Raw genomic sequence first — 14,224 nt, 5'->3', positions numbered from 1 at the left:
AACTTCTAAATGCCTCAGTTTCCCAGCTGGCAAAGCAGCAACCATCATAGGACAGAAAGCAAACTGCCATATGTTCCCAAGAAGCAAACGGCTGTGTAAGCATTGTCTGTGCTCATATAGGATCTGAACAGGGAAAACAGTATCAAAATTCAGATGGGTAGTCAGAAAAGAGGCTGAAAGTCAGACACAGTCCTGCTGGGTGCTGGTGGCTCGCATCCTTTATCTTGGCTCCTGGAAATTGGATGAGCAGTTGTAGTTTCTTATGTTAGCTGTCACTTAGTCTTGCTGTGATGCTGCCTGTCCCCTTGTGCTCAAACCTGCCGAAGTCTCTGGAAGAGTAACTTTTCCACTGTTGGATTTCCCATCAAGTTAAAACAATACAAATACATCTTCACAGAGAACATACACCTCTAGAAAAATGGGCAAGAGCGCTCCTGTCCTCAGTCACAGGACAGAGCCAACTAAAGCCTGCATTGTGAAAATAACTAGAAGTGGATCTTTTCTTGCATAGCACTGCTACTCCATTAATGTATTTCCTGAATGCCTATGGATTTTCCCTATTCAAAGAGGCCAAGTTCCAAGAAACTACTTGTAAATCTGTTTCTCTCACTGCCAGAAACAGACACAAAGAAATTCCTTTCTCCTGCCTCTACTTGCTCAAATTTAATTAGCACCGCAATTTCTTCCTGTACTAAGGAAATAGCTGCTTCTTCTGCATGTCACTCCAGCACAACAGAATTGCACAGAGATTGCCACTAATATAAAAACACGTTCCTGGTAAAATACAGTGCCGTAATATAGAGAAAACTTTAAAACTGTCTGAAGAAAACCTGGTATATCATTACTGGTCAAGCTCTTTTGCTCTACATTACCTGGCACTGTATGTAGCAGCTACAGCTAAAACTCACATGGGACTCCAACATTTCCATAACCACCACACCAGTCACCACACCACACCAGTCACCAGGAGCGTCTGGTCAACTATGCTGCTAGAGATGACGTGCCGCAGCAGTGTTATGGCGAGAGCAAAGACCTTCCCAGCGCAACCGTGCTTTATGCAGGAGAAGGGTGAGGTGTGTCTGGGCAGCACCTTTTGGGGCCCTTCTAGCCCCGGCCCCCCCCCATTCCCACAGCACAAACCTCAGCACTCCCTGCCCTAGGTATGAGGCCCCTTTGCTTTCATCTTGCCCTTTCTGACAAACTTATATGGACATGTGTGTGCTTGTGTAATTAGGTATTTTTTTGTGCGTATACATAATAAAAACAGTCTCCACTGCACACGGGTCTTTCCTGAGGGAGAGGACGAGCAAATAAATTATGGGACAGATGTTAGTCATGCTGTTTGTTAAACCATGGGATGGTAGCATTCAAATACTGAAGTGGCAAGTGTGGCAGGACTGAATGGAAGAGAGAAAATTATTTTTAGGTGTCTGTTTCTTATAACCAGTTTTTCAGAGGGGGTGAGCACACAAAACCTGTTTGATTTCATTTGGGACATAATGTTTCATTTCCATTTCTCATTCAGAAAATACTGGCTTAACTGAGGGCAGCCTTACCTCAAGTGATACCTCCCTGCGCAATGCATTTGTTCCAATCAGGTTGCCCTTGAGCTTTCCAAAATAGCCCAGTGAACACTAGTGCCTTTTTAATATTATTTTTATCTTGCTGCTAAAACCAATTGCCAGCAAATTCTGTCAATAAACTAAACTCTGGTTAGCTTGGTTTAAACTGAGATTCATGCCCGTTTCCTCTGCTTTCTAATCCAGTATAAAGCATCAGGAGGACTAATTGCTGTTCCGTACAGCTTTTGAATATACTGCTGAGGGTGTAAGTGTCTCAGAGAAGGTTTTGCAAAACATACGCTCTGGTAACGCAATGCATGGCTGTTTTTAACAGCCATTGTGCCATAGCTCTACAGTATTTGACAGATGTTTTACATTTTTACAATCCGGTGGCATGCTATAAACCACGCCTTCAGTGGGGAAGGATTTGCATGCTGTTTGATATATGTGCCAGCTCGTGGCCTGCTGCTCCCTAAAGCGAAAGCTTATTTGCATAAAACATGCATCAAAAGGAGGTTTACATACATGGTAGAACACTCAGATGCCTGCTGGGAAAAGGAAATGTGCTGTGATGGAGGTTGAAAGCCAATGCATGCATCTTTTGATAGTGTCTGTATGCTTCTGATCTGATCACACTGATATGGAAAAATAAATCAAAATTTATCTGTGTAATTGAGTTAGAAAGAAAAGTGACAAAAACAAAACCGGCCACGGCTTACATGCTATTCCCAGACATTTCTTCAGTCACCATCTTGCCTAGTCCTTCATTAACACAGAAAAAAATGCTAGACTTTAATCACAAAGACTTCCTAAGTAGATTAAAGGCCAATTTTCACTGTCCATTTAACTTGTCTTTAAAGCTCTGTATTGTATTTATCTTCTTAATCTGAGCTGAGCTTTTATACACAAATACTGTTTAAAACAGCAGAGCAAACACTATGTGGTAACTCAGCTCTTTTATTTCCAAAGGCCAGCTTTGCAGCAGTCTGTGGTTAAAAGTTCAGTGATGCTGATATGGCATAGAAAACGATGCTAAGAAGAGTGGAAAAGTCTGGCTGCTTGGCTTGCGTCTTGGTCTGAAGGGCATCTCCTCTGCCCCGTTTTGGAAAAGGCCATTTTATAGACCATGCAAGGTATCTGTTATTAGGGGTCTGTTTTTACCCCTCTATATATACATACACACAACTAGATGTAAAAAGATAAAATAGACCTTCTGTTTTAAAGATGGACAGATACACAGATAGATGCATCTTTGTCTGTCTGTCTTTAAGAGACTGTTTTCAATATATACATTTAATCATGTTATCTTCTGTGACTATATCAGCTGTTTATAAGTGGTTGCTCTTTAGCTGATGTACTTTTAGTAAGATTTAATGCCCAATGTGCTGCCTGATGTATTTTATTTCTGCACAATAGCCATGGAGGTGCTGCCTCTAGGCAGCTGGCAATGAACTTTCTGCATGTAATCTATTATTTTCTGTTTAAATGATTGTTTCTAGGCTGTAATTACTATGTCTGCACTGCAATATGCACCAAGCCTAATCAGTTCATCTGTCAGCATTGTCTGCTACCCTGACAAGAGACTAAAATCGTTGCAGGCCTGACCTAATAGATGTCAGGGTTAAAAATGTCTCACTGCTTCTTCAGATTGGCCGTTCTCTGCTGTAAGACTGATGGAGACTTCAGAAAAGTGTGTATGGATTTTTAAACTAGATTTTACTGAGTGACCTGACTCCCACAGAAATATCCAATGCTTTCTGATATGTAGGTCACGGTAAATTTAGTTAACTTGCTAAGTAGCTCAAATGACAATTTAATTTTAGTTTAGGGGGGTGGTGGGTTTTTTCCATTCAGGTCAGGAGTGGCCTCAGGTAACAGTGGGCTAGTACTTTACTCCGTTCCCAATCCTGGCTTCATTGGGTTTTGGAGTTGCCTCTGCCCAACCTGAAGAACCAGCACTGGAGGGATCTTCTGCGCCGGTGTTGGGGTCATTTCAGGGTAACTCACTCCAGTGGGAGAAACCAGAAACCCTGGTAGTGGGACTGGCTAAATAAACCAGTTCTGCATCTGGGAGCGGGTGGTGGCTGAGCAGTGCTTGCGGGACAGGGTCGGCAGCAAATAGAGGTTCTCCTGGTTCTTCAGGAAGAATTGATGTGAATCAGGAGGGCTGCTGGCCACCTAACACAGACCTGCTGACCAGGAGCTCAGGCAGATTCTTCTGAGCAGGGAAATGTTTCTACTAAATTATTTAGCTCTGTGCTAGGGAGATGCACTAATTATTTGCTGAGTAAAAGTAACCCACGTACATGAGGAGGTGTTATACCCTAGTGCTGCAGTTTCTGAATAAGTAATTTTGCTTCTGTTCTTGATCTGAAAAGGGTTGTATAATTCAAGGAATAGTGTCCCACCATTTCTCCTCCATTGGGTGTCACTGCATTCTTCAGGATGTCACTGCTTGGCAGGTCGGTCTATCCTGCTGAAAACTCAAGGGCTTGTTGGACAAATGCAGCACAGAACAGCTCCGTCAGCTTGGGGCTTCCCTATCAGTCAAACGTGGACTGATTTTGAGAGACACTATCAGTGTTATAGATGGGCAAGGTCTGTAACCTCATGTGGCCTCCCATGCATAACTCAAGGTTTGCTACAGCCAAGCCACAGGTCCAGGGCTGCTCCCCAGGAAATCAGAATCAGGCCCATTATTTACCAAATACAGTTCAGGGGCTAATTCTGTCTTTACTGACTTCTTATTGCTGTTTTCTCCAAACTATTTCGTGGTTCCACTACTTTATAAAAAAAAATACATTTAATATGCTTTTTTTAATATGACTACACATCAATTCCTATTTGTAAAACATTTAAGATGCTTGTGCAATATATTTGACTTGCATTTTATGTGCACATAGTGAAGGTGTGGTGTTGTCAGAGGCATCACAGACAATTTGTGAAGCCAAGGCTTTGATTTTTGTCTAAGATGTGATTTCCATGACAAACCTCAGTGGCATTGTACTAAGAAAATATCCTCTCAAAAGTCTTTGGTTTTGTCATGGAAATAGCTGTGACAAAATCATGGCCTTTATTGTTCTTCCTTTCATTCATATATGCAAAGTGGATTTTTTTCTGTCCTGCCAATGCCAAGGAACAACACAATACACGTCTTGTCTCAGACAACATCAGGAATCAAGGCCGTATTTTAAAGACAATCATGCTGAAGCTGTAGTCAGAGACTTGTGATAAAAGTTCTCAGAGTGTCTAAGTTACTTAAGTCTCTTCCATGGGCAGAAAATCAATGAGACTTATGTTCTTAATTGCTAAGCATTTTACATTGTGATTCTTAGTAGCTAAAATATATGGACTGGTTCTCTCCTATATGAAGTGGGAATTTTTTTCAACATGCCAAAATTTTGCCCCATTGCCCCTTACTGCAAGGCTTAGTATTTTGGAGCCAAGTTGGTTCCAACCAACTCAGTGAGAAAGAGGTGCCTGCTGAGCAATGCCTGTGGCTGATCAGCCACATTGCTCATCAGCCTGTCCACTTAAACTCAGCTCTCTCTTCTGCAGTCTAATCCAGAAGGATCATGGCAGGGGAGAGAAGCAAGAAGAGGATGAGGAGAGTACGTGGGTCCATGACATTTTGCTGTGTAAACCTATTTTAAATCTTATTGTAGAGATTAAAAAATCCAATTAAGGTATAAAAAATATATATATTTAGGGACTGAAAAGGACAAAACAAAATTTGTTGTTGTTGGCATTTACTAGGATTCACATTGCATAGCCTAGCAGCACTCTTCCCTTTTAGTGCAGTATCTGCTTACATTGCTCAGCCAGGCTTGTTGCCATCAAGAGACATATAAAACTCAATATCCAAACTACCTTCTTTCTTCTTCTCATTCAGATATCCATCTACTTGCAGCTGCCAAGTATACTGGCTTTTAAATTTTTTTTCTATGACCTTCTCTCCTCAGTTCTCATCACCCTGGGCTAGACTAACCCAGGTAAGTGGGTGCCCTCTCCCCAGCAGGGGAGCATTTCTGCCACCCACCTTTTGACCTCCTGCAGCTCTAACCTGCAACTGATGGCTGCCAAACCAGTGACTTCTGAGGAGCCTTTCTTCAGGCCAGCGCCCGTACGAGAGGCTGCATTGGCTTTGCTAAGCAGCTGGTTGAGCAGTCCCTCACCTGCAAAATCCTGCCCAGACCACCAAGTGCTCTCAGGATTTCTCACATTTTTTTCATAGGATGCCGAGATTGGCCTCCAGAAGGTGTTTGTACACCAAAAAAAGAATGAATAATGAGAGAAGTCCTAAATCTGCTCTGCTAGGAAAAAAAATGGTCTTTTTCAGAAACAGGTGCTAGTTTTTTATTCTAGACACATCTATAGCAGGGCAATAATCTCTCTCACCCAAACCTGAAGGCAGAATGTCTCATACTCCGACAAGATGGATAAGAAGATGATAAACAGAGAAGGGAAGCAGATTTTGCTTAAAGCCATTGGGCCTCTCCAGAAAGCAGGCTAGGCTATATGGATACTGAAGACATTAGCTGTCATTTCATATGAAAATTATATGTACTCAGCAGGTTAATAGTACTCTAGCAGGTTGCAGTGATTTACATAAAAGTCAAAACAGGGGAACAAGGAGCAAGCAAGAGGTGTGGTACCTCCAAAGAGAGCATGGGCGACCTTGATGCCTCCAGGTACTCAGGGAAGAAAATGTGTGTGGGAGGGAAGATGCATGCCTTGGGGTACCCTAAATGCATGGTGACTTCCTCTGCACAGAGAGGGACGTGAGCGAAAGAGTGGGGTGGGAAAGGATGGTCCAAGGTCAGTCCTTGTCCAGGCACTGAGGCACAACACAGATGTGTTGCCATGTTGTCCTATTTTGGGTCTTTCCTTGGGGACTTGGGTACGTGAGTTAAGAGGCTGAACACCATTACCAGTGGTATGTATCCATGTCTGCCTGGTGTGGAAAGGGGAGGGCAGCGTGTCGGGGGGTGGCTGACTGCGGAGAGGCATGAAGTGAAGTGGGAGAAATGGGTGACTTTTCCCCTTCATGGTATGCACGTGGACACTGCAGTGTTGTGGCAGGAGGGACAACCCAACACCCTGGGGTGCTGCAGCCCCCCCCCAAAAGCTGTCTGGACTGGGAGGGATGCCATGGGTCACAGTCCTGCTCCTGATGTCTGCTGTGTTGCAGTACCAGGTGATATCCCAAGGCAATTGTCTCAGGCACCACAAACCTCTGGGTGAAATCCAGCTATCTATTTCAGCCTCATCAGGCAAAGCTGTGACAGACATATTCATATCCCTTTACACTAATTTGTGTGGCAATCTGTGAGGCTTCTCCTGCCCTGATTATTCATGAGGCAATAATTCAGATACTGCACAGACACTGAGTGAGCTGCAGACCTTCTAAAAAGGCTTTTCATTTTCTCTTAGAAGCTTTTAAAATAACCTTAGATGGACTACATTCCCGTCATTTATTTTATGTTTTATTTAAGTAATTATGAAGCATACCGGAACAACGCAGGGGTGGGAGGGAATCCCCCAACCCCACCAGCAACAACATTGGAAGATAAAAGCCCAGGTGTTTCCAGTAGAAACATGTGATATTTGTCAATGTAACTGTGTTTGCTAATTAGACTAGAAAGGAACTTATTTTTAATTAATGTGATTTTTTTGAAGATCGTCTGCAGAATTCCTATTTGCACTTAACCTTCTCACTATTGCTTGCTGTCTTGCTTTTGTTTCAGTGATTCATGCTGTTTCATAAGCACTTCACCTGTCAAGCCACAGGAAGCTGCTTATCCTCACAGACCTTCCTATTCCAGGATGGCAGCAGCTAATTCTGCAGGCTGGTGTATCCTTGTTTTGAATGGCAAATACCATTTCCTGGTATCAAAGCTACAAATCAGCCACCTGAATTTTCTTCTGCATCATTAAAAAAAAATACAGCTGTCACAAGAAACAGAACAGCTTTTTTACTTGCTGGTAGTCAACATTGCTCATTCATTTGCAACTTTAACTTACTTCATCTAGGAGAAAGAGCTTTTAAGGAAGCAGCAACCCCTCCCCCTCTCCCTGCAAAGCTGCTCCTGGTAATTGAGATTTTGAAAACAAACAATCTTTCAGTTGTTGCGTAAGTCTTCTTCAATAACCATTGTGACTCTTCTTTGATCTTCTAAACACTTCTTCCACATGCTTCTCCTTCCACTCCCAAACCGAAATTATTACAGTAATTCAGCAAAGTGTTGCAGCAAGAAGATTTTCAAGCAAGTAGGGTGGCCACCATGGACAATTTTAAGCGTTCGGCCTTGGGGTGGGTCAACTTAATGCTCACAAAAAATGCTAGCAGTGAGGCTTTGAGACAGCTGGGAAGACAATTATCACTCATATGACTATTGCTGCTCAGGACCGGCATTGGACACCCCTTGTTTTGGCTGAGGCACCAGAGAGCCATTAGACAACAGTACTTTTCAGTCACTGCCTATCTTGGTAAGTGGCAATTTTCGTAATGATGACCCACAGGTGGATATTTTGACACCAGGTTAATAGCCATAGTCCTAAATGATACAGGAGAAATCAGACCTCAATGGGCTGTTATTTGGAGCTAGGGAGTTTGTTCTCATGCAACAGCTGAATTAAACTTCCTAGAAAGCTGGCCATGACACGATGTGAGGGGCTTACTCCTTGACAGAGCTAACCAGGAAGGCTTCTAGGGATCCCAGATGGTGCGCTTTAACAAATAAGCCTCAGAAAGCCTTGGCAAAGGACATCCAACAGGAATGAGCCAGTTCAGTGATGGGATAACTAGTCCGAGCAGCTCTGGGGCTCCCAGAGAATGCATATGGTCAAACAGATGGTCCCAGGCAAAGTAGTTCAAGGGGCTTCCACCTCTTGGAAGTGCACAAATTCTCAGCTGCATTTACTTCTCAGTGTTAGCTACCGGTTTTACAAAAGCCCTGGTTTTATTGGTCTCTGTGTGTAATGCAGAAGAGACATAAGCTTGGATTAACACAGGACATGTCATATTTCTGGTATTATGCTTAGCCGGTTAGTTTCCACTTTCATGAAGGACTGAAAGCAATAAGCCATACGGCCTCAGAGAGATAAGATGCGTCCCACTATCTGCATGAGCACCTGTTTTGCAAAGTTCAGTGAGGGAATTTAGAAACCTTCCCATGGCTTGATCTAGTGCTCACAAGAGTCTGTGGAGCACACCACAATATTTGGCTTTGCCATGATTTATTTCATATACAGAAGCATTCTTCTTACCTTATGAATAAAGGAGGACTTTGGGGGCTTTCCCTCCCCCAGTTAAATGAACCTGGGAAGTACCATCATAAAAAAAATCACGAAGCACTCAAACAGCTTGTAAATACTGAGGGTTTTATTTCCACTTCACATGGTCTCCAACAGACTCTTAAACAAGACCAGTTACAATTTAGTATGCCCAGAGATCTCCATGATTTTCCCAAAACGAAGGAAGTTCTCAGTAAACGCTGTACATAGCCAGTTGAACTGCTAACAATAATTTAAAAACTCTTTTTGTATAGTCAATGCAGGAATACCAACAATAAAAGTACAGTACAGGTAAATTCACAATATTACAGTGAAACAGATTGACTCACATTACGTGATGGTACAGTAGCAGTATTTACATGCACTAAAGTGCGAGGACCCAGAGGCATGCAAGTCAAGTATTGTAGGTGTATTTTACAGCTAACTCCATAAATGGACTTTCTGAGGCATTCTTTTTTTACACTTTTTCTTGTGTTTACTTGTATTCCCCTCCATCTCAATACAAGTCTAGTGAACTAGCTTAATGGCTTTCTTCACTACTTGAAAGGTATCGCTTCAGACAGTTGAAGCATCTTTAAGAACCTTACTTTTAAAAACCAGTAACACTGACATTACAATAGAATAAAATTAACTTAAGACCCTAGTTTTATATGAAATAAAAAAAACCCAACCCAAAAAACCCCAAACCAAAACTGAAAACGTAACAGTGCAAATATAACCAAAAGGCAGTCAGTATTTGGAGAGAGCGCAAGCACGTATTCAAATTCCCTTAAAACTTAATTTACATTTTATTTTAAATTTTACTTTATATCATTTTTACCCTTTTTTTGGTTTTTTTTTTGTTAATATACTGTATGTAGAAAAGATGGAGACAAAAATAGTTTTCTCAGCTATGAAAAAAATTAAGATATTACAGGCACATTAACTGTTTCATTCTAGAAACACCTCTGTTTCCCAGGTCGGACATTCAGCAGCTGCGTCTGAGAACATTCTTTGACGTCTCCAAGCAGACCTCTCTTCAAGCGGCACAGATGGCTGGCAGGCAACCTGGCAGAGACGAGTCGCAGCCCCTCTGTTCCCGTGCAGAGTCAGGTGGGCTCGCCTCCCTGGCTGGGGGTTTCTGCCAGCAGCTCCTTGCTTCCGCTCTCCTCTGAGGAAGTCAGGTCTCCGGTGGACTGCGACTGTGAGGCAGTAGGGGAATGTGAAGCCCATCGCGACGGTGGGCGACGGTTCGCTGGTCTCTCTGGCCGGGAGAAGCAGGGTTGGAGGGACGGGGCTAGTGCAGAACAAGGTAGTTCCTTGGCAGCAAAGAGAGCAAAATAGCAGTTAGTGACTTGCATTAGAGGCCATCTGGATGCGCAAAGAATTAAGAAACAAAAAATTCAAACTAAAGCTAAGCATCTGTCATGTCACGGGACAAAAGCAAGCAGTGAACATCTGGCTGTGTGTGGGCTCCAGGTATCTGCATGTATGTCCGTGATTTATGGAACAGGTAAGGAGAGAATGAAAGAAAGAGGTCTGGGATGAGCTGGAGTAGCTGACAAACTTCCATTTGCTAATTCTCCTTATGCTAGAAAGAGAAGAGCTGAAAAGTACATTTGCATGGTAATTCTGGAAAATCCACTATACATCACATTGCTCTAAGTGCTGACCTGACATAAAAGGGCTAAGTTTGGCATTTGCAAGTGCGGTGAAAATCAACCACTGACTCCTTTTGTCTGCTTCAGAGTTCAGACTGACACACAGGAAAGACTTCTTAGCAGCAGAACAATGACTACAGGAGCAGTTATGATTTCCAGCAGGATTAAAGATGAGGCTTACCTACAGATTTCATCTTCTGCAACATCGCTTCTTACTGCCAGCTGCTGAAGCCTGAATTACAGGATTCAGTGGTACTGTACATTAAATATGACATTCACAGAAATGGAAGAAAACAGAAATTTTATTCTTCCACCAACTTTCCACTGTTCAGGCTTGGTTAGCCTGCCTTTGCGATTAGAAACAACCTGCAGTTGTGATTTTTCACCCTGACACTAAGTTGGTAATTGTCTCTAATATTTATGGACTTTGCTCATAGCACAGCTAGGCTTCCTGCCTCACTCTGAATGCTCCTTACATCAAGATGAGTGATTGTAGGAGCAAGTCTGTCTTGTCGTGCCAAAGCCAATCTTCTGAATTTCATTGCATACTTTGTAACTTATAAAAGCAAATCAGAGGAGTTTGTCAACCTATAGAAATGTGTACACTGAGGAGCAGTCACTGGAGAGGACAGGAGAGTGCAATAAAAACCAGTCTCAAAATCAGAATCCAAACTGGTGATAAATGAAGAGAGAGACCAGAAACAATACAATGCAAAGGAAAAGCTCTGGCACGGTAAGGTACAGGGAAACCAAGGTATCAGTAAAACGATAAAGTAGGAAGGAAAGGATTCAGCACGCTCTTTCACATGGAGAAGCAGAAACGTGACTAGGGATGGAGAATATTGGAGTAGGTAACATGATATGATTGGCAGTGAAAAACAAGGTGATCTGCCATTGAACCTCTCCGTTGCAGTGGGAGGACCAAACATGAATGTTACATGACAGAAAGATCACAGAACTGAGGTATGGGAAATGGAGCTTGTGCAGGCCTGTGTTTTGGAGAGAGTGCATCATCGGACTTGGGGAAACCCCTGCAAAGGGTGAACCTTGCTGCCTTTGGGCAATACGCAGCCAACAGGGTGAGGTACAGTTGCACATCACTGCTCAAGGCAGAGCTGTGTTCATCTGCCCTGGGCACTCACAGAGAGCGAGACCAGTGAGCCACCGCAGAAGCTGGTCAGGGGTCTATGGAGCCTAGGCCTACACTGCTGCCTCTCTGCATCCTCGCCCCCCAGCCCATCTCTGTGCCGTAAACTTCACAACAACCCTTGCTAAAACAATGGTAAGGCTGAAATATAAGTTGGTGCTAACAAGAAGATTGACTCCGTGTCCCTACTTCAGCTTATCCCATTGTGCCTGGGGCAACATACGTTCTGTGAGAGCTGCCACTAGACTCAGATTTGTTAAGATAAATCCATGTGCACAGCAACACTCACAGGCAGCGCAACATGGTGAATCGAGGCTATGAGATCTGCGGATTTTGTCTTAGCCTCTTTCTAAACAGTGGCTTAAAATGATCTCTTTGTAGTGCTGCTTGCTTCTGGCTGCTTTATCCTAGTTTCATAGCAGTAAATGAGAGTCAGCATGGTGACAACAAAATTTATTCCCACTGTTGCCTCCCAGTTCAAAAGCTTCTCTCCAGAACACCCGCAGATGTTGGTCAGCTTTTACTGAACAGCAGGGTTAAGCTCATCTTATCTGTGATGTACACATGCCCAGCACAAAACAAGGCTGCCCTAGGGATGGATGTTGCTCCAGGGCCAACAAGTGACTGACAGCGTAATCTTATAACGTGCTGGCTGCTGAGTCAGTCATCCCCACCTGCAGCACGGCTTCCTTGTCGTGCGCTAAGGAAATCCAGCCATGACAAGGAAACTGTCCAGAATGGTTTGAGAAACCCCCTCCTCACTTACCACATGTAGCTGTCATAGCTAGAAATGTTTAAAAAAAATTAATATCCTGCGGGTAATTTAGTTTGGTGGTTGCTTGGGGGCGTGGGTGGAGAGGCAGCACTTCTTAGCCCAGACATTGAAAAGGGGAAAGATGATTTCAGCTTTAGTTTCTAGCTATTTCCTAAGCCAGGCTGTCAGCCACCATGGCTATGCCTATATTAATAAATAAATAAAAGAGTTTTCTGGCTCTGAGGCAGAGTCGATGGTCACAGCTCATGTCTGCACAGCTTCTTCCCTCCCTCAGCTGCACCAACCCCGGCCACTGGCCAAAACCGGGCCAGGAACAGCTTAATGAGCAAAGGTGACTGTCAGCCACAGGCTGGTGCTGGAGCCCCCTCCCCAGCCTTCTCCACCTGCTGCTGTAGCCATGCCCAGAGGGAATGTACCCTGGGACAGCCAGAAGCCCTGCGCAGTACTGTGTATTTGTGAAAAAAAAAAAAAAAAAAAAAAAAAAAAAAATTGTTATAAATCTGAATCCCTCCCCAACATTTTTGCATACCTTTATGTTGGTCTTAAATTTTGCCAATTTTTTAAAGTTTAACAAAAAACCCCAACAGCACAAATTTTCACTTAAGTGTGACCTCTTCATAGCCCATGCTGCCACAGGAGATGGCAGATGGGATCCTGTCCTGAGTGCTTACTGACCATTGTGTACGAAGGACTCCACAGGGATGTTGGGTGCGCACTGATGCCTCTGGAGCTGTGGTCATTTATTTCCCTTTGTTAACCCACATGTTAAAAAATGACTGCTTTTGGAAAGGTCTGGAAACAAAGTAGAAAGGACTTACAGCAGTGAGGCGGGCAGGGTTAGAGTCCCCAGGGGGCAGTTAATAAGACAGTTTGGTTCTGGACAGAACAGACAGAAAAGAAAAAGAAAGCAAGTAGGTTGGAAAGAACTGTTTTAATCAATTATTTTTTTAAAGTGAAGATTTCATGTCAGCAAGGAAGAAGTCTCCAGATGTTACTACCCATTCAGATCATGTTACCACTGCTATCACAGGGAAACTAATAATCAAAAATAAAAGATAAGCCACAAGCAGAAAGGATTTAGAAAGGAAGGGAGCAAACAAACCAACCTTTTACAATCCTAGCACAGTCTCAGCAGTGGACATAGCATTAAACAAACATTTCTACTCAGCAGAGAAAGACATCTGTTATCCTTTGCCAACCTTGATTAGTGCTAGGGAAAAATCACATTACTATGAAAGAGGAATAAAGCTGTATTTTCTGCTTAGGAAGTCTTTAACAAGCGAAAAAGCAAATGATATTTTGTGTTGCTCATGTTGCTCACGCTTATGTTGCTCAGTTTCATGAAAGCCCTTTGCCTCACCCTTCTCCCTTGCTTAACAGTGACACTGGATGGGAGACTCAAACTAAAGCAAAAGCCCTTTAAATATGACACCACCTTCCCTTCTTTTTAACATTCCCCCTCCCATGCTGAATGGTTCAGTGGCAAGTGTGCGGCAATTGCTCTGCTCCAGCAAGCAGAGGATGCAGCAGCTGCCCTCTCCTCCGTGGGTCTGTGTGGACAGTCCTTTCACAGTGCCGTCTCCAGAAATGAGTCTGACCCCCAGTCCAGGACTGTTGTGTAACCTCTATGATTTATACCCTTGCTAGTCATAGAAGAAAAATGTTAATACAGCTCTTACATTGTTAGGTAGGTAATGTTAATCTGCATTTTTAATAGTAGTATTTATAAACCCCATGATATGCAAGTTAGTGGTTTAGTGAATTAGCAGGATAAGACACTAGTAGGCTGCACTGGGTAGATATG

At 43.2% G+C, this 14,224-nt stretch overlaps 1 protein-coding gene across 11 annotated transcripts in view; it reads right to left on the bottom strand.

The window, feature by feature from the left end:
* Positions 1 to 8,928: 8,928 nt before the first annotated feature.
* Positions 8,929 to 14,224, bottom strand: part of MTCL1 (microtubule crosslinking factor 1) — a 115,108-nt gene continuing 109,812 nt past the window's right edge. For 8 of the 11 annotated variants that reach the window (XM_030011103.2, XM_030011097.2, XM_030011098.2 and 5 more), the window contains one exon: positions 8,929 to 10,156. In XM_030011103.2, the coding sequence (XP_029866963.1) occupies positions 9,947 to 10,156 (210 nt within the window). In that variant the 3' untranslated portion in view covers positions 8,929 to 9,946. Of the gene's footprint in view, positions 10,157 to 13,238; positions 13,297 to 14,224 lie in introns of all 11 variants that reach the window. The other 3 variants (XM_030011100.2, XM_030011104.2, XM_030011105.2) reach the window with 1 other exon arrangement.

This window comes from Aquila chrysaetos, chromosome 4 (assembly GCF_900496995.4).
Source record: "Aquila chrysaetos chrysaetos chromosome 4, bAquChr1.4, whole genome shotgun sequence".
NCBI lineage: Eukaryota > Metazoa > Chordata > Aves > Accipitriformes > Accipitridae > Aquila > Aquila chrysaetos.
This window is presented reverse-complemented; position numbering and strand designations above follow the sequence as displayed.